This window comes from Bactrocera neohumeralis, chromosome 6 (assembly GCF_024586455.1).
Source record: "Bactrocera neohumeralis isolate Rockhampton chromosome 6, APGP_CSIRO_Bneo_wtdbg2-racon-allhic-juicebox.fasta_v2, whole genome shotgun sequence".
In the NCBI taxonomy this organism is placed as follows: Eukaryota; Metazoa; Arthropoda; class Insecta; order Diptera; family Tephritidae; genus Bactrocera; species Bactrocera neohumeralis.
In genome coordinates, this window is record NC_065923.1 from 36,893,591 (window position 1) to 36,913,617 (window position 20,027).

Sequence of the window (20,027 nt, forward strand, 5' to 3'; positions counted from 1 at the left end):
ACAAAATCATTTTTTATGCGAAGCTTTATCGCAATATATTCATTATATTGATTTGTATTTTTTAATTTTGAAGTTCATCTGGAATTTGAAAATTGTATTATACGGAAAAAAAATTTTGGTTTTTTTCAATTCCACCCAAATTATCACATCGTTATATAGAAACAGGAAAATCCTTAGGTACTAAATTTGATTGAAGTTTGTCGAGTAGATATTTTGAGATTTTACCCAAAATAGAGAGTTTTACATAGAATTTCCGTTTTTTGATTCTCCTAAAACCTTTCCAACTAATTTTGTTTCTCAAAATTTAATCACATATTCAGAAAGCTCACTTTTCATTTAGTTATTGCACCTTTAATAGTTTTCAGCATAACCATGATATGATAGGCCCGATTTATATCTGATTTAACCCATTTTCACACAGTCGGAATGTATGTATATCGAAAATATTTGTCTTAAGCGAATTTGGTCAATTTACCTTGGAGTGATATGTACATATATTGTACTTATTATGGGGAAGGCGCCGTCAACATTTTCACAATTTTTCCAACCACAGATGATCCTACCTAAGTCTGCAAATCGTGAAGTTTACATATTACAATTTATATTTCGTTCAGTGACATTTTTGAGCACTATATTCCATTTTGTTTTGGATAATACACACAACCGTTAGTTGAACAAAACTACATCCCATCACTTGTGAAAACTTTATCAGGTGCATTTTCTACTAAGAACATTCTAAAATTTTGTTAACTAAAATTTGGAAGAAAGAATGGTCCGAATATTTCAGCAAAAAGGCTCCAAACTTCACTTAATTACACACACACATATTCACATCACTTTATGAAGGAGAATGCAATGTGCTATTGCCGGAAAACACTTTGCCAACTGATAAAATCTCGCAGCATTTGCCAAATTGATTTCATTCTACAAGAAGTCGGTTTAAATACTAAATTATTTACGCAGAAAAGAAATATTAAGAATTTGCTTTAACTAACGATTAAGTGCTAGAAACTGTTCGTGTGTGTATATGAGCTTGTTGTGCATATATGACACGAACAGTTTTTCCCTAGCTTTATCGAACTCCTTACTCATTTCATCATGTCCCACGTACTCCCTTTACAGAACTACGGCAGTGGTATAATCGCAGCAGTTTTCAGAATCAAAATGCAATCGAAGATTTTACAAATTCCAGCGGCGCACATTCGGACCGCTATGGCCAGGATTTCAGCTTGTTCAGCGCCTATGCCAATAATAAGACCTTCATGAACTCGCTGCAGCCAGCTGTGGAAAAGGACGCACTCAACTACACGGAGCCAAAGTACTATCTGGGTGAGTAAGAAACTTTCGCACAATATTAATAAAAAAATTTAGTTTTTGTTTTCAAATCTTTAATTAAATAATATCGTTGTTGTTCTAATTTCTACCCCCACACAGGCGATCTCATACCGGGCACATACTGTTCACGCATTTTCAGCGATTGCGACAGGAAAGCGTGCCGCCTGCAATCGCCCAACTTCCCCGGCATTTATCCGCGCAATCTGACCTGCTACTACGCCGTTCGACAGGTGAGTGTGTATTGCAAATCGAATATGATATCCGTATACCGAATCCAATATACTCAATTAAAGCAATTAAGCATGCAATTTAGCGTGAAATTCCTAATCAGTACTTCTGATTGGAAGACAAGAGTTTGATGAAGCTATAAAAGCATTTTGATTTACATAATCACTCACAGCGTGTGATGGAACTCCACCACCAGCATTGCCACCTTCACTGGCACAGCATCGACGGACTAGCGAACCACTTTGCAGTGAATGCATGGCCATCACCAGGCGAAGCATACAAATTTATTTTAATTCGACTCAGACAATCATTTTCAATGGATTTCGAGCGCTTTTTTGTTACCATAGCAAACAAAACTTCCGGTGAGAAAAAGCGAAAAAATAAAATCTTACAATATTTTTTTCGAATAAACCTCGAAAGCGTGTTAGCAAACACGTGAAATGCACAGAGAAACCACATTCAAAGAAGAACAAAAGTGCGCATTGAGGCACGGAGACGGTACGCGAAAGTCAAACAGCGGAAAAATTGAGCACGGAAATCTCGAAAAGCACTCAATGTAATGAACGCCACTCGGTGCTCCGACTAACGATCAAGAGTGTCAAATAAATGGAAAGGCACTAAAAGGTGGTGGTCGGTAGGGAAATATTTTGAGATATTTAGGCAAGCAGCTATACGAGTAGAATATTTTAACTGAAATATAAAAAGAAATTTTGATGAAGGACAGAAATATTGAGTAGTCGAAAAAGTCTTTTCGTATTTCTAATGAAATTTTAATTTATTTTTTTTTTGTGTTTATACTAATAAATAAATAAACGGTACACATTTGTTTCGATCGACCACTTCTTGCCATTTTTTCGCTAGAGACATTTTTCTATCAGTGTAAAACTCTCTTCAAATTCAAATTTCGAAATTTCCAGAACGGAAGCGAGCGAACCATAGTTGTGCTACACGAACTGATACAGCATCGTCTCTGTGAACTTCGTAAATTTCATTAGTGATTTGCGTGGCATTCTTCCCTTTTTATGTACAAAAATTTCAAAATACAGCGAATTTCTTCATTATTTTCACTCATTTTTGAAGAGCGGTAACTTTTTTTCAACTTTCCCAAATTTAATTTGTTTTTGGTTAAATGACGTTTAAAATCTCACCTTTTCAACACTATATGGTATGACACAATGTGATTGGTAGCACTGGAGATATACGACTGCAACGACATCTATTGACAAAATACGAAAAGATTTTTTCGACTACCCAATATATTATTAATGTGCTTAGATAAGGCTCGCTGATATGCGAATACTGTAATGAATTTAATAAAATTAAATACTCTGAAATTAAATAAACACTTTTATCCGAATCGAGCCCTTGCAACTTTACAACTAGGCATTAGCTGAGTCTTTTTGGCCACTCTACATATACTATAAGATCACGTATACGCTCAGGTGTGCCAAATTTAATGACCTCCATCAAAGCTTAAATTTATATTTATATCTTCGTCATTTCTTGGCTTCCATTTAATGTTTATATAAATACTTACTCGTATGTCTTACTTGTGTGCCCATTTTCATTCAAAGCAAATAATTTTTCAAATAATGAGATTGAGGATTTTCCTCATGTGCTATCCAGCTGTGCCCAATATAGCATCATGGCCAAGTGTTCGCTGCTATTTTCAGTTCACAGTCCAGTAATACCAGGTCAGAGTTAAATAGAACAACACACAAATACAGACAGTCATGTTTTTGCTGTTTGCAGAAGATTCTATAATCCCACAGACTTACATGAACGGTCGCACATACAAATTTTCTGTCGGTAAAATAAGGTTATAAGGCCGTTCGTTGTCTGTATTTAACACAAAAAGTAAATGAGTAAGTAAATAAACGAATGGGCGCACGGAACATAAAGAGAAGTTTAACGAGTGCTTGACTCCTTTCCAACTTAATGTCGGCTAAAGCTCACAATCACATTAGCAAGACATTTTCTTTAATTTCTCCGAAGTGTAGCCCACCTTTGCCTTCGCCTCGTTCGCAGTTGAGTATCTGCGGTGGCATAGCAAAGCCCTCCGTTTACTCATGTTCATGTAGAGCGTTAATGAGTTTAGTAAACGTCAGAGTTTTTCTCACAACTGACACCGTAAAGCAAAATATCTGTCCAAAGATTTGTCTCTTTGTACATATGGTAGGTATGAGTGATGGCTATTGAGTTAGGATGTATTTAATGGGAGTGTAAACAAACGCGCTACAAGTGGCTAAAAATAGGGAGCACTCTCGTACAACTCACCCAATGCTAGATGATGCCTTAATTTCGGCAGTACACGTACATATTACACTTATATATACTATATATAATATAGGGAGATCCTTTTCGAGGGTCCCTACTTGTTTAAAGAAAAAACACAGAAGCTTCAAAACTAATGGGAATGCTTATTATCATTCGAAAGAACATTCTTTGGCATTTATTTTTTTAAGATTATTTCTTTGAAATATTGGGCGCGGCTACGTCTCAGATAGTCCATCCGTTGAGTCCAATTTTTAATGACTCGTTCGAGCATTTCGACTGGTAACTGGCGAATGACACGGTTGATATTTTACTCCAATGACTGAATCGAAACAGGATTTTTCGCAGAGACTTTAGACTTTACATATCCCCACTTCAATTTCAGGCATCAAATCATGATGTGATGATGGTCGCCATTAACGGTTCCGTTCTCAATCTCATAATTTTTAAAGAAATGTGGACTAATGTTTGCACCGCCCCACAAACCCCACCGAACCGTTTCTTTTCCTAAATGAAATGGCAGTTCTTGAATTTTTTCAGCTTGTGCTTCATCCCAAATGCGTAAATTTTGTTTGTTTACATACCCATTAAGCCAGAAATGGGCCCCATCGCTGAACAAAATTTGGTTCGAAAAAGTCGGATCTTCTTCGAACGTGGATTTTCAAGAGCCTATAGAACGAAGCATGATGAAAGCTTGGGAAGGCCCAGCGGCTTCAGTTCTAGCAGAAGCTGTATTTTGTAAGCTTTCAATTTAATATGTCGCCATAAAATGCGCCAAGTCGTACAATAAGTCCCGGTTCAATAAGTACAGTTGAAACATTACCGTACTTTGGGTCTGCAAGATCCAATATCCTTGTTTTAGCAAGGGGGGCCCTTTGTTTTGTCCTTTAGTCACAACGTGGGGCATGCATAGTGAAAAGCTGTATTTAAGGCATCCGTAAATACAGTCACGTTCTTTTCAAGGTATTCTAATAGTATCTGTTATACACAGTTTGCAGGGTCTAACCTCGTTTCTGATCTCTAGATCTAATGGAGTTTGTATGGTCAGAGAACGACGGTTCTAGCACCTTTCAGTTTTCTGTCAATGTTGTTTCGTATGATCTATACTTCCGATCTAATGGAGGTTTCTCACCTCGACGGAATATATTATATTAGATGTCGATTATGGTCAGAGAACGACGGTGTGCTTAGCACCTTTCAGTTTTCTGTCAATGTGTTATAGATATTTCTCCTGATCTTCATATCCTAATATATTTCCAAAACGCTCGACTTTATACCTGTATACTGGTGAGTTCTAAGGTTTCGTAATGAAGTTCAGATGGCCTCCACTTCTGGCAAGAAGATAATGTTGAGGAATAAATGAACATTTTCTCAAAATATCCACATGATACGAATGATAAGGCAACCAGGACCTAGAAATCGGTATATATTACACAAAGACTGGTCGAACTACTCGTTAGAATTTTAATTATTCTGCGAGGAAAGAGAGCAAAGTTTTCCATTTAGAAATCCGTTTCCAAAATTTTTTTAATAGCTGCTCAACAGAGGCATCCTTACCAGCTCTCAACCGCCAGTAAGGACTCCAGTTGCTTTACATATATGTACATAAGTTCATATCACTTTGAAATATTTCTTTTGAAACTGTATGGAACATTACTCTTACTTGTCTATCATACCTGCGCATGTTTTATATAAATCTCACCCACAGTTGAAAATTTTAAAGAAATGGAATTTACAAAGCTGTCTAGCTAGCCTCCACTCTTGTTTTGCTTCTCCTCCGCTTTTTTAGCATTTTAATTACATTTCATTGTAATTTTCTTCATTTTGCATTTTCTTTTTCAAATGTATCATGTTTCTTTTACTGTCAATTCAATGAGAGCCTTTCAAAGCGCAACATTATTCCGCTTCTACTCACTGTTATCATCTATCATTTTGATGTCATTTCGCTCCTCAAATTGCCTCTTCATTTTATTTGATTAAGTTGCCTGTCATGTCCTTGTCCGCACAAAGTTGGTCGGTTTGTATAGGTGTACTTTGTATAAAAAACAACAAGTACATTAGCGCAACATTCTTAGATTTCCAACAACAATTTAGTCATTAAAAATAACTTGTTTAAACATTGTTGTTGCTTTTCTTATATTTTCAGTTCATTTATGTAGGTCTTCCCTCTGATAAGTATATCATTAACTTTTCTCGGTGTGGTCAACCTTCGTCACCGAAAATAACGGCAGTTTTGTGCATAAATGGTCAGAGGTAGTGAAATTAAATTAGATGCATTCTCTGACCTTTCCACCTAATTTGATGAAAGGTGTAGCATAGAGGAAAGGTCAAATAAATTTAAAGTAGTATTTTTAAAATAATTTATCTGGCTTTCTTTTATGCACATCCGCATGCAATATTCTGCTGCTTGGAACTTCTGTTACCACTACATATATTTACCTAATCATGTCCAGAAGTTCAAGGTAAAGATATTGAGTGGAAGAATTCCTTATTATTATGGGTTTGCGATAATTGCATGGTTATTCTTTATTTCTGTGAAAGTACATTCGATGTCATTATGTATGGAATTCTATTTCTTTTGTATGGCCACCACGGACACTCTTTCAGGAGTCCACCCAAGGAGACCCTATTTTCGACTGTTTCGAAGCATAAATCGGCCGATACTGCTGCAATTTCACGTTCGATACTCGTACGAAGTTCATCAATCGTCGCTGGCTTGTTGGCATAGACCATAGACCTGACGTAGCCCCACAGGAAATGTTCTAACGTCGTCAAATCGCACGACCGAGGCTTTCAATAGACTGGGCCATTTCACGTTCACCAAACTTGGTTTTCAATAAATCGATAGTGACACTCGCTGGGTGGCTTGTGGCGCCGTCTTGTTGGAACCAAGCCTATCCAATTCGGACTAAAAATATTCAGTCATCAGTGAGCGGTAACGATAGGCAATACAGCTTAATGACGCCGCCGGCCCATAAACCCCACCACACATATTTTTTTCGGGATGCAACGGTGACTCATGGAGTACTTTTGGTCTTCTTCCCACGACGTGTGAGAGATTGATTGGGGTCTTCCTCAGTTGATGCGCTAGCGGCAGAAATATTCTCCACACTACAAGCACTTTTTTGTCTCACTGGCACGGGAACATTTTGTACTGTGATTGTGGATTCAAATTTATCTAATTGTTGATCTGACAGAACAATTATGACGAACATTAACTGGGCGCGGCGCCTTTAAAGTTGAAGCCACTGTCAAGTCAATTTTATTAATTTCGTTCGTTTTAGGATCGTATATCTTTCCATAATAAAATGTCAAATCTTACTAAAGAAAATGTCAATGTCCCTTTTGGTCTACTTTTATAGCGTCGCTATGAAAAAATCTTATACGTATGTATATACAGCATATACATAGCTGCACTACAAACTGGATGATCAAGTCTTTATAGTAGAAACTTTTTTATTGGACGGGGTATCATCATGAAATTTGGATTGAATTATTATGCTAAGCCACTGTACAATCTCCTGAGAAATTAAAGATCAGATCACTATATCATAAAGCTGCCACACAAACTGAACAATCGGAATCAAACGCTTATATGTACTCTAGTGCTTTTATATTTGACGAATATAATATGTAAAAAGCAATGATAGAATCTCCGTAGAAATTTTTTAGATCGGATCACTACATTAAGTTACCATATCGTTCTTGCAAAAAATTCAGGTGTTTTGAAGCAAATCTAACATTGACACACTTCCAAAACTTTAACCAAAATGTGTTAAGTCGATTCATAAGAGTTTTTGAGATCCTATGTTATCTTTTTGATCCCTACACGGGGATGTTTAGAAACTGTTTCGATGTTATCTCCAGAGTTGGATGTGCGACACACAATTAGCAAGTTTCCGATAGCATAACTTCCCTCACTTGATGTTTTATGCCTGTATTCGTGATAAAATAGACTCCCCAAAACACTTAAAATTATATATAATTTTTTAAAAACTTCCTCCATTTTGTTCCATTGTAAACACATAATTTCCGAATGACCTCATTAGTAATAGCTTCAAGCTATGCCATATTAGACTTGTATGGGCGTTTATAGCGGAATCGCCGGAAACTGTAAGACTGGCAAACTTGCTGGTGAGGGCACCCTTACCCCAATTTCATTCGATTGAAAGCGAGTCTGTTTTCCGAAGTGCTCTTGCGTTCTAGCGCCCGACCTAAGGACCTCCAGTAAGCTCGACAAGCGCTTCTAAACAATCATTACTTGTGCGACTGTGAGATCCTTTTGGCACAGAGTGAACCATAAGATGTTCTCCGAACAACTACTTTGTAAAGTAAATCTTGCCTCAATTGTTGGTATTCTCATTGTTCACTATCGAAAAGGCGACTAAATATTTTGTAGAGCGATTTTTGTAAAATATGTATGGAGGAGAACGAGGTGGAATCATCTTGTCACTTTCATCTCTATTACCGGGCTTTTCAATACTGACATTGAAATATTTTTGTAGACACAACCTCGACGTACCTGCGAAGCGGCTGCGACTGATATCAACCGCCTCAAAAAATGTGTGGTAAGCACCAAAATTATTCGCCAATCTATAAAGATCTGGTGAGCCCTTGTAAGAGCTTTTGGGTAACGCAAATCACGTGAGATCCATCGATTTTGAATCAACATTGCGACTTAACTTAACCTAACTGCTGATTCCATTGGAAACACAAAATTTAAAGAAACAATTTGCCAAATAAACTTTTCGCCATCTGGTCGGAAGACCGACCCTTTCTGACCTTAATCCTAAATTTCATGTTTTATAAAAATTATTTAAATCCATTTTTTTAACCTTTTTAAATCGTTATAAAAATTTATATGAATTTAATATTTTAAAAGTAAGAAGGTCTATCTCATATGAGTGCAAAAACTTTCTCCTCAAGTTATGGCAACACTAAATACAAGTCTGCAATATGAGTTCAATCTCTTTAGTTTGCAGTCTAAATGCGTATCATATTTCTTTTTTATACATAATTCACGAAATTCTTTGAATCAAACTGCCGTGATGCGCAAAGACAATACTCTCGCACGTCTTCGTACCCACGAACACCGCCTTTTCAGTTTGCCAAGGGCAAAATCGCTTTGTTCAACAGCTGGCAAAAACTATTGGAAAAACAGCAGCAGTAATAAAACAGATAAATCACACGCTGATTACGAATTGCTTTCGAAGCACACGAAACTATTTATATTGCAGTCAGCACTTGGACTATCGAATCGCATTGCTGAAATGCCCGCCTCGGTGCAAATCAGTGCGCTTAGGCGATTCTGTGTTGGCCGAAGCATCTATCAGACATTTATGATTTCACGGCGATTCTCTGTTTCTCCTTTCCGTTACAAATGTATGCACATAAATAGCAAGAGCAATAAAGGACTCTTAATACCACTGCACTATTTCGCGCATTTAATGCGGAACTATACAGTATTGCTTTGATAAACGTATTTATGTATTTACTAAAGTCCGCTAAGCTTATAACCAAAAACTGGCGAATTATTTACTCAAAGAGCTTGTATGAACATGGCGCATTTATCTATGGAACACTGTATTTACGCGAATAGCAATTGTGAACTTATTTTCAACAAAGCAAATAATCTTGCAGGTGCACAAATGAAGTCGTACAGTTTGGAAAAAGCTCAGCTATCATTTAGAGATAAATGGTTTTTCTGCTGCGACCCAACAGGACCAAAATATATGGTACATATGTGAGTGTGTATTGAAATGTGTCGGGGTTTCGCTGTGAAAATTTATTGAGTAAAATAAATTGAAATTCCACCAAAAGAATTTTCTGCTGATTATTGAGAAACTTACATACGACTACTTGCTTTTTTCGTATGTGTAGAAGAGTGTGGTGGAATCATTGCGTGATTTATGACAAGATTTGCTTTGGTCGTGGGAAACCCAATGTGTTTTTGTATGTGTGTGAACTTACCAATCAGTAAGTCCCTCTAGGAAATGGCAATCATATCTATTGTTTGTATTGAAATATTCGTCGTATTTATACATACATATTTCATTCTGATAATTCATTAGTTAAATTTCTTCTTTTTACCAAAGACTTAAAAAATTTTCATAAAATCTAACGATTTCCTCAAATTCAATATTATCTTTTATATAAAACCAAAAAAACAGTATAATACCTTTCGCAAATAGAAAAAACATTTACAAGAGCCTTTATCGATCAATTTGTATGACAGCTATATGCAATAGTGAATTATATTTTGGGAAATTAAAAGTATATGTATTCATAAATATAGTGATATTTCACCTCAGTGTAAATGAAATCGGTCTAAACCTTGGAATCGCCCCTAGAATATGTTTTTCCCACACCCTAAAATACTTATTTCCCCTCTTTTAATATTTCAGTGAGTACTAAATATGTGGTCAGGCTCTAACATAGCTGTTTCTTACTCGTTTCGTTTCTATTTGATTGGCTTTTAAGACCATTAACAGTACTTTTTTCAAAAGTATTGATTCAATAGATGTCAGTTCATAGAATATTTTTTCAAGTAGTAGCTGCATAGCTTAATAGTCATAGCATATTTTTTCGACTCATCTATTCAAACGGTGGAGTATTACTGAAGCGCTTTCCGTAAAATACTGATGATTTTTTTACCCTGAACAGGAAATATTAAGTTTTCCATGAAGTTTATAATACCCAGAAGAAAATGTAGTAGATCTTATAAAATATGTTTACATATAATTACCATATATTTGGTAGTCGAAAATGTCTTTTCGTATTTTGTGGATGTCGTTGCAGTCGCATATCTCCAGCGGTACCATTCAAACCATATAGTGTTAAAAAGGTAAGATTTTAAGCTTCATTTAACTAAAAAAATTAAATTCGGGAAGTTGAGAAAAAGTTAGAGCTGTTCAAAAATGAGTGAAAATAACAGAGGAATTCGCTATATTTTGAAATTTTTGTATAAAAACGGGAATGCCACGCAAGCCACCAATGAAATTTGTAAAGTTTACGGAGACGATGCTGTATCAGTTCGTGTAGCACAACAATGGTTCGCTCGCTTCCGTTCTGGAAAATTCGATGGTAAAAGATGCACCTCGATCTGGTCGACCTATCGTTGGAAAAGTCGTTGAAATTATGAAAAAGATTGACCAGAACCGTCACATAAGTAGCCATAACATCGCTAAGGAACTTAACATTCATCATCAAATGGTTTTGAATGTTTGGGTACCACGTGAATTACCTGTGAAAAATTTAATGGACCGAATTAACATCTGCGATTCTTTGCTGAAACGAAATGAAACCGAACCATGAAGCGAATGGTAACAATAGACGAAAAGTGGATCAAATACGACAATAATGTGTGAAATAGATAATGGTCCAAGCATGGTGAAGCTCAACAAATGGTCGCAAAGCCAGGATTGACACTCGAAAGATTATGCTGAGTGCTTGGTGGGATTGCAAAAGAGTCATCCATTATGAGCTGGTCCAGCCTGGTCGAACGATTGATTCTACATTTTACTGTCAACACATGATGAGATTAAGGCAAGCAATCTAAAAAAAACAGCCAGAACTGATCAACAGAAAGGGCTTCGACTTCCATCAGGACATCTTTGATGACTCGGCAAAAACTGGGAGAGCTTGGCTGGGAAGTTTTGATGCATCCACCATATTGCCCTGACCTTGCACCATCGGACTGCCATTTGTTTAAGTCAATGTAGAACTTCCTTAATAAAGTAAAGTTGGCTTCAAAAAAGGCCCTGTGAGAATTACTTGTCGCAGTTTCTCGTCGAGAAACCAGAAAAGTTTTGCACTGATGGAATAATGCCTCTAGCGGAAAAATGGCAAAAAATCGTCGACCAAAATGGTACATATTTGGTTCATTAAAGCTCATTATAGAAAAATAAGTTGAAGTTTGATTATAAATGCGAAAAAAACTATTTCGACTACCCAGATAAATGGTCAGCATAACGAGCTGAGCGGATTTAGCCATGTCAGAATGTCCGTATATACGCGAACTGGTCACTAAGTTTACGAAATATCGTTTTGAAATTTTGCACAAATAATTTGTACTTTGCTCTCCAAGAAGCTGCTCATTTGATGGAACCTTAGTCATACATATAGCTGCCATACAATACAGACTGAACGATCGGAATCAACTCCATGTGTGGAGATTTTTTTATTTGACAAACACAATTAGTTGCCGAATGTGTTGCTGTAATATCCAAAAGAAAGTCGCTGTAATATTCGAAGAAATTTTGTTATATCGGATATCTAAAGCACATAGCTGTCATACAAACTGGACAAACAATATCGAGTTTCTTAAAAGTTTTCCATTTGATATCTTCTTGTGGCAATGTCATCACATGTGAACAAATTTTTCAGATCTACTGGCTATAGCATATCCAACTGAATGAAATTAATAAAGTCTACAGTTAAAAATATTGTTTCAAATTAGATAAAAGAGAAAAAATAAATTAATTAATAATTAATGAAATGTTTATCGAAAATATATCTCTTAAATGTTACAACAGTGTTGCCACCTAATAAAAAAATTATTGCCATTATTATATTTGACTTTCTTTGCAGCATGAGGTGCCTCATGGCAAACACGCAATGATTCTGGTGAGGCAATCAAAAGGAAATTTAGTCTGGATATCCACACAAGACACAGGAATCGGCAGCAAGCCACCGCCAAGCACTAGCGAAAAAGATAAGAAATTTGAGCCGCGTCTAAAAACATGGAGTGAATGCGATAACGTGCAGGTACGAAAATTAATGCGGAATTACTACACATAACCAAAATAAAAGATTTACAGAACATAACAATAAAGTCTAGAATATGTTTGATGCCAGTAAATTGATTTCTGTAGCATGCCGGTTATCGAAAGACGCAGACATGAAAAGCGCAAAATTTGTTAAAGATAATTCGAAGTTAGTAAAGAAAGTGACTAGTTTCAAAGCAAAATTCAAACCGTTAGTCAGCGGAAAGCTATAAATCATGAGGTCTGAGCATCGATTTATATAAAATGATGATACAGGGTAAGAGTTTATGCCAATTTTTCTACAAAATCCGCACAACAGCAAATTGCAAAGGCGCTGCCTTTTTCTCAAATTTTCAAAAATTGCAAGTACGCTATGGCTGGTTGATTTCATTTATATTTTCAAAGCTGTTCCGCAGATTGCGTTGAAAATTACCTTTCCATTTAGCACTTCAGCAGTTTGGTAATGCTTTTCGGTAGCTTTATTCCATGCCAGCGCCAGTTTTTCCCAAAGGATAATCCGCCTTTGCTTTTTGTGCTTACACGTTTGCGCTCTCCACAGCGCCAGCATAGCCATTTGAAAAGATTTTTCTAGCAGAGAATTTTGCTTTCACTTGTTCTCTTCTTTTTAAATAAAAAAAAGTTTCTGCGCATAATATTTTGCATTCTGTAGGGCTGCTGCGCTTTATAATTAAAGAAATACCAAAAGGATATTATTTAAGCTACTCACCCAAAGGCGAGCGTTGGTAGCAAAGCGCAGAAAAATTGAGAATTTTCATTAAACTTAAGAAAAGCAGAAACAAAATACCAGTCGGCAGTGAAATCTGCTTTACTTTCCTTTTTCGTACCTCCGTACACTCTTACGTAGACTCCCTTGCATACATACTAGTACATGTAAATTTGAAGCATCGTAAAATTTCCGTTATTTAATTATGCGGGCACGTTGTTGGGAGCCACTTTGAAGCGTTTTCATATGCTGCACACGAAATTTAATAAAAGTGTCGACCAAAAATTTCAATCACGAATTTATTGAATAACATATTAATGGTTGCGACGCAGCAAAACAAAGTGGAACTCGTGCGCAGATGTTCTAGTACTCCGTACAAATATTAATGAATGTATGCAGCAGGTTGTTAGCAGACCTGAGATGTCTTTTTTTATATTTTTCAATGATGATTATTAAATGAAAATTCGTTGATCAAAAGACAAAAAAGTGATTATGACCTTATGCTCACAAAATGTGTAGAATAATGAGAATTCTGTCGTAAGTAATACCCACAAAATACCTTTTAAATGTCAGCGTTGAATAAGCTTTCTGCGATGCTGAGCTTTATTTTAGGTTTAGAAAAGTAATAATCTTTTGAAGTTTTTAAGCTGTTACTCAATAAAATCCCTGTTGCTTTTAATGAAGAATAAGAAATTGTGTCTTCAGATGAGAAAACCATCTTTATTAACGACTAGAATCAAAATATTTTTAAATGTATCCACAGATATTCCACCAAACACTACCAAAGTTTAATATAGCCTGAATCGAGGTAACTAATTGGTGGTGGTTTTCTCATAGTATTTACTTTACAATTATCATTTAGCTGAACTTGTATCAAATATTAACTTTAAGTGAGAATATAAAGGGTGTTTTTTCAGACATATGATTGTCAAGATGATCTAAAATTTATACAATTTAGTGTTCTGGCCAAGAATCTGATTTTATTATAAAATAACGGCTTGTCATTAAAAATGATTTAAGGCAATTGATCGCGAAGAGGTGCAGCAATTAGCACCGTATTTCAACTATAACGCGCCGAATATTCTCTTCCAATATGTCAATTGTCTCGAAGTTACCTGCAAAGACAAGTTTCTTCACATAGATACATAAGTCGATAGAAAATAATTGAGGTTTTGCACTGTACCTATTGTTTATTGTGCTCTCTCTTATATCACATATGATCATAATGGTCCAGCAATCTGAATAATTCTAGGAGCTTTCTGTGAGCGCTGGAGATGATGTCATCCTGTCCACGTAATTGGATCCTAGGGCCATGAGCGTGCTTCTACAAATTGCTTGGCAATCTAAAATCAGGTGTTCTGCAGTTTCCGGTTCCATGACACAAAACCGGCAGTTTGCGAAATCCATGTTGAACAAATGTTTCTTAAGCCTGCAGTAACCAGTATAGAGCGCGACATGGAGACGGAATTTTTATCTCGGGAGGTTTATCATATCTACTTGTATAAACCTTGCTAGGTTGTAACCTCCCAATAGTAACTTGGCGTGGCACATTCCTGTTGCCTGCTTCCATTGTCGTTCTCTCCCCACTCTCCTCCGTGGGGCGAATCATGGTTCTGGCCCTATCATCCTGGAAACCGCTGCAGAGCGGGCTAATTCATCAGTCAGCTCATTGCTCCGGCACCCAATTCAGGTGTACATGGTTACAAACTTATAGGCGTTTCAGCCTTTCTATACCCTCCTCCACTAAAGCGATTTGACTACATAAGTTGAGATCTCTTTTAGTGTCGCCTGACTATCGCTGAGTATAGTGATACGCTGATTGCGATAGTTGCTTTGGAGTTTGATAGCAAAGACTTATGCTTGAAAGATGCCCGAAAAACATTCCATTGGTATGGATAGTTTGGTATGCGGTCTCGCAATGCCAGTTCCAATTCCTTCCGGTGCTTTCGAGCCATTCGTGTGTCTCCCCTAAGGCCTTCATTTATTGAGACGACACTACCTTCCTTTTGCCAAAACCCTCTGCCATGAGCAGCATGGTATGAGCTCCAGCATAACTTCAACTGCTGCGTTGGCCAAGTGCGCATTTACCCTGAAGTGCAGATGTAGGCGATTCTTTGCAGCTTCGATAGTTGAAGACCTACCGAAGACTTTGTTGCCTTCGATGCCCAATCAACCGTTCCATAAGATACAATAGTCGTTACGATCATGATATATAGCCTCTTGATGATACCTGATTTGCAGGATCTACGCGTCTGTATATCATGAGTGCCTTAGTGGCGCTAGACAGTGTTAGTTCTATATGCCTTATCCCAAGGTTGAGTCTAATGTTCGACCCAGAAATTTGAACTCTTTAAACACCTCCAACACCCGCTGCCACCAAATGTTAGGGGCCTCAAGCCCGGAAGATATCTTCGCTTTGTAAAAGGGACGATAGTTATTTTTAATGGGTTGATATTTAACCAACCGTATTGCACCATCCCTTTGCTAGACTTAAGCCCCTTCGCAGAAAGTATTCTCAAATTATTATCGCGTGCCATTATGACAATGTCATCGGCTTACACTGACACCGAATCCCATTGTTTGTAAGCAAATCAAGGAACTCATCTACTACCAGACTCCAAAGTAGAGGTGAGAGAACTCCACACTGTGGGCAGTCCCTCATAGTACCAGGATGAATCTTACTCTCCCCCACAGTAGATTCAGCTATCCTAGTAAGCACTACAGCCTCTATCCATCTGCATACATACCGCCACATTACTTTTCTCCAGTGTCTTGATGGCGCTTGCGTGGGACGCATTATCAAATACACCTATGTCACATAAGTCCATAAAATATAGTACAGCAGTGTTAATTCACATGATCTTAAAGGCCACGATAAAGGCTCACAAAGCAATGCGCTCACCAAAAGTTTCCTAAACAAAATTGATTATTTCGCTGGCTGTGTGACATGTAACGCCACGTTGTTGGAACCAAAAGTCATCCACATCAACATCGCCTAATTCAGGCGCAAAAAGTTATAAATCATATATATATATAGCGTTTTCCATCGAATACAGCATTATAGCCATGAAAAAACTACCCCAAAGAAAGTATTGCCTCATTGAAAACCATATGTCTAAAAAAAACATCAGTTAGAAGTTACAAAACAAAATATTGATTTTATAAAGGGATACAAGCAAACAGCCAAGATTTATTAAAGCTTTTACCTTGGCACTTTAAAGCATTTTTTGACAGACACTTATAGTCTCGGTTTTTTTTTATGCAACAATTTTCATTTCTTAATAACGATTAGAAAGCATGACATATGTACATACTCGCCTACGAGCCAAGACTGCTGTACATACTATGGCGAAGAATCTTCGTTACATTATAAAACCAAACTACTACATTTTTGAATAGGGATTTTTGAACTTTTAAAAGAACAAAAACCACTCGTTAGTACATGCACATAGTTTACTAATATTCTACTTAAATAACACCCTACCATAGTCTACTGTGAGTACTGCGCCGTATTACTCATACGCCACGTCTGCCACTAAACAAATAACTCATAACCATTAAACGACAATTTTAAACTAAATATTTTCAAACATTTTAATGTTATGCTCAATTAGGACCACTTGAGGCCCAAATGGAAGTCAACGGTAAGCAAGAGACCACATAGCGTATGGAAGACACTTTTAAGTAGCACATGTAGAATAGCGCTATAAACATCAAAAATCAAGATTAATTCAAATGTCTTTAAACTTTTTATAAACACTAAATACACAAATAAATGAAATTTAAGTAAGAGCTATCTTCACTCTCTCCTATATTATAGTACAATGACCTAAGTAACACTATATCCTAAATCCTAACTTCAATGTACTGCCTCCGCACATACTCCACTTCTCCTTATTCACTTTATTTACATGAAATTGTGCACATGAAACGCCGAATTAGTATTTATTGCAATATAATTTACACATATATGTACAACTGTAAACAGTGAAGCCTCGTTAACATGAATATTAATACAATAGAAAAGTAGTTATATTCATAAATTCGATACTACGTACATGCCATACATATAAATCTTACAACCAAAAATACAATTATTTTTAAAGCCACCGTTCCTCCCCAACCGCATGCAAATAAATTAAGGTTCGCTTTCCATTTACCTGTAATTAATCAATAAAAGCATTTAATTACATAACACCTGAATGCCGCCAGTCACACCCTCCGTTTAAACACCGAAGAACTCGATGCGGGTGGTCGAAGCACCCCTAATTAAATATGCGTGTCGCATACGTACCACAAAATGCCAGCAAGTGTAACCGAATACTGCGAGTGATGTAGGAGTATTTAAAGCGCATCGATTAGTCGAAGACCCCCAAGTTCAATGACATTAGCAACAGTTGTTAATGCATTTGCTGAATGTAAATTAGTAATTAATTACTAATTAATTAAACTAAACTAAACTAAACTAAAATGAATAATTAATTTTAATTAGTAGGTAATTAATTTATTACTTAATTAATTTAAAATTAATTGAATTAAAATTAATTAATTAGTTAGTAATTAATTAGTAAATTTAATTATTATTTATTTATTTATTATTTAATTAATATTTGAAATCAATTAAATTAAATTAAATCTAATAAATTAATTATTACATACATTACATTACTATTTAATTATTTACTAACTAATTAGTTACTAATTTTATTTTGTAGTACTCAATATTTTGTAAAAAAGTTTTATGTTCATGGGAAATTGGACAAATTAAAATGAAAACACTTAATTGGTATATAACCAGCGTATTTGCAATATTTGGAGTACCTACAACATTTAAGGGGGGGATAAGGTTTGTTTCGTCGAAAAAAGACCTTTTTTCATGAATTTTTTTTAGAAAAAATTATTGCTGTAGGTTTATTTTACTTATTATTATATGAAAGTACAACATTTGAAGGATACTCAAAAAAAGTTTTATCGAAAAATAGCGAGGAATAACGGATTTATAAGCGATCTCTGCAGGCACCTCGAAAAGAAGTTTTTGTGCGGTGACCAGCCTACAGCATCACTGGATCATCTGAAACCAAAAAATCAAAATGCTTTCTTTAGTTTATTAGTTTATCTTTCAATTGACGTCGATTTCTTTTTAATTTTTCAATTTTTCAATTTTTGGTACCATTTTCAAGCCAAAATGACGATTTTAGACGAAAAAATCGACCTATTTGTTATTGTAAAATTGTTAGTAAATAAAATTTTTGGAAAAACTCGACGTCATTCGAGAGCTATATATATTTAAAATATTTGTACAAAATTTCAAAACGATCGATGCAGTAGTTTTTGCTGTAGGCTGGTCACCGACTTTAAAAATGACATATTTTGGGAAAATCGATTCAAAGTTTTTACCGCTCAGCGCAGGTAGCTGGAAGGTACCATTATTCAACCTGCTGTAACTTTGTTAGTTTTTCTCCGAATTACCTAAAACTTTAACACAATATTCTTGAGATGTTGATGGTTCAGAAAAAAAAATTAAAAAAAAATGGAAAAAGAAGTTGTCAAACCTCCGCGAGAGGTACATCTAGTGCTATCTTGATGGCTACCAATTAAAAGACATTACAGTTGTGTGGCAGTCTGAAACAAAAGTTGATTGAAAACTTACCAACCTACCTCCTTGAACTTTAATCTATCCATGAAAAATGTCACTGCATTTCTTCTGCAGCGACTCCGCCCCCACCCATATATCTCTCTGAGGTATGAGGTAGGAGAAGATGCCGCTAGGTAAGTACCGTAGCGCAGGGAGTCAAGTTATCAGGGATGCAGTCGAAGTGTGATGGATTTCAGGATGTCTTTCTCTGGAACTCTTGATGTGTTCAGTTTCTCAGATTCTAATAGCAACCTCCGCAGCAATGCATCGACCGGCTGTGTGCACTGGTGAAATATGTAGAAAGGCATAAAGTTCCATCTTTGGCGTTGTACTCAGTGCACAGCTGATGCCAATAAGTACCACTTGTTGAACGCGTTCAAACTATTAAACGAATATTCCTTTACCGAGCACACTCCACCAGACAAATACACTATAGCACAGTATTGGCTTTACTGCGGTTTCGTAAAGCCAAGGCATAACTTTTGGTGAGACTCACCTAGCTTTCAGAAAAAGTTGCTATATGTGTGGTTTTGCATTTCTTGAAAGTTGGATTGAAGAAGAAATCTTAAAGCGCATGAACGATCACTTCAATCGGACAAACTTTGGGCGATTTCATCACATTAAACTTGTTTTTAAGGTCTTCATTAGTGTAAGTGCTGGAAAATTGAACCAATAGGATTATGCCATATAATTTACAAACCAATAATGTCAAAATATTGATTTCATTCATACTCGTACACCATATTTACATGACACACAGTGTAAAATTTTATATATTTTATATATTTTACCCAATATAATTATGGAGATTTCCGCCGAAGTTTCAAAACTGCGATAGAGGCTATGAAAGCGATTGTTGATCAAAGTTCTGAGTTTAGATCATTTACTGTCTCTTTGCTTTAAATGGCCCTGGGTTGATAATTTTTGAAAGCAAAACATCAATATTTATTTATTATTATTTTGCGTAAATTATGGGTTTTGAAATGACTAAAAAAAAGTTTTGAAATTATAAAAAATTAATTTATTTTCGATTTTTCTGCATTTTTTTAATTACGCAGCTTAATAA

The 20,027-nt window shown here is 36.0% G+C and overlaps 1 protein-coding gene across 4 annotated transcripts in view; it reads left to right on the forward strand.

The window, feature by feature from the left end:
* Positions 1-20,027, forward strand: part of LOC126763727 (uncharacterized) — a 68,662-nt gene that overhangs the window by 31,983 nt on the left and 16,652 nt on the right. For 2 of the 4 annotated variants that reach the window (XM_050481471.1, XM_050481472.1), the window contains exons 5-8: positions 1,123-1,329; positions 1,435-1,565; positions 12,427-12,603; positions 16,941-16,970. In XM_050481471.1, coding sequence (XP_050337428.1) covers positions 1,123-1,329; positions 1,435-1,565; positions 12,427-12,603; positions 16,941-16,970 — 545 coding nt within the window. The remainder of the gene's footprint in view (positions 1-1,122; positions 1,330-1,434; positions 1,566-12,426; positions 12,604-16,940; positions 16,971-20,027) is intronic. The other 2 variants (XM_050481473.1, XM_050481474.1) reach the window with 1 other exon arrangement.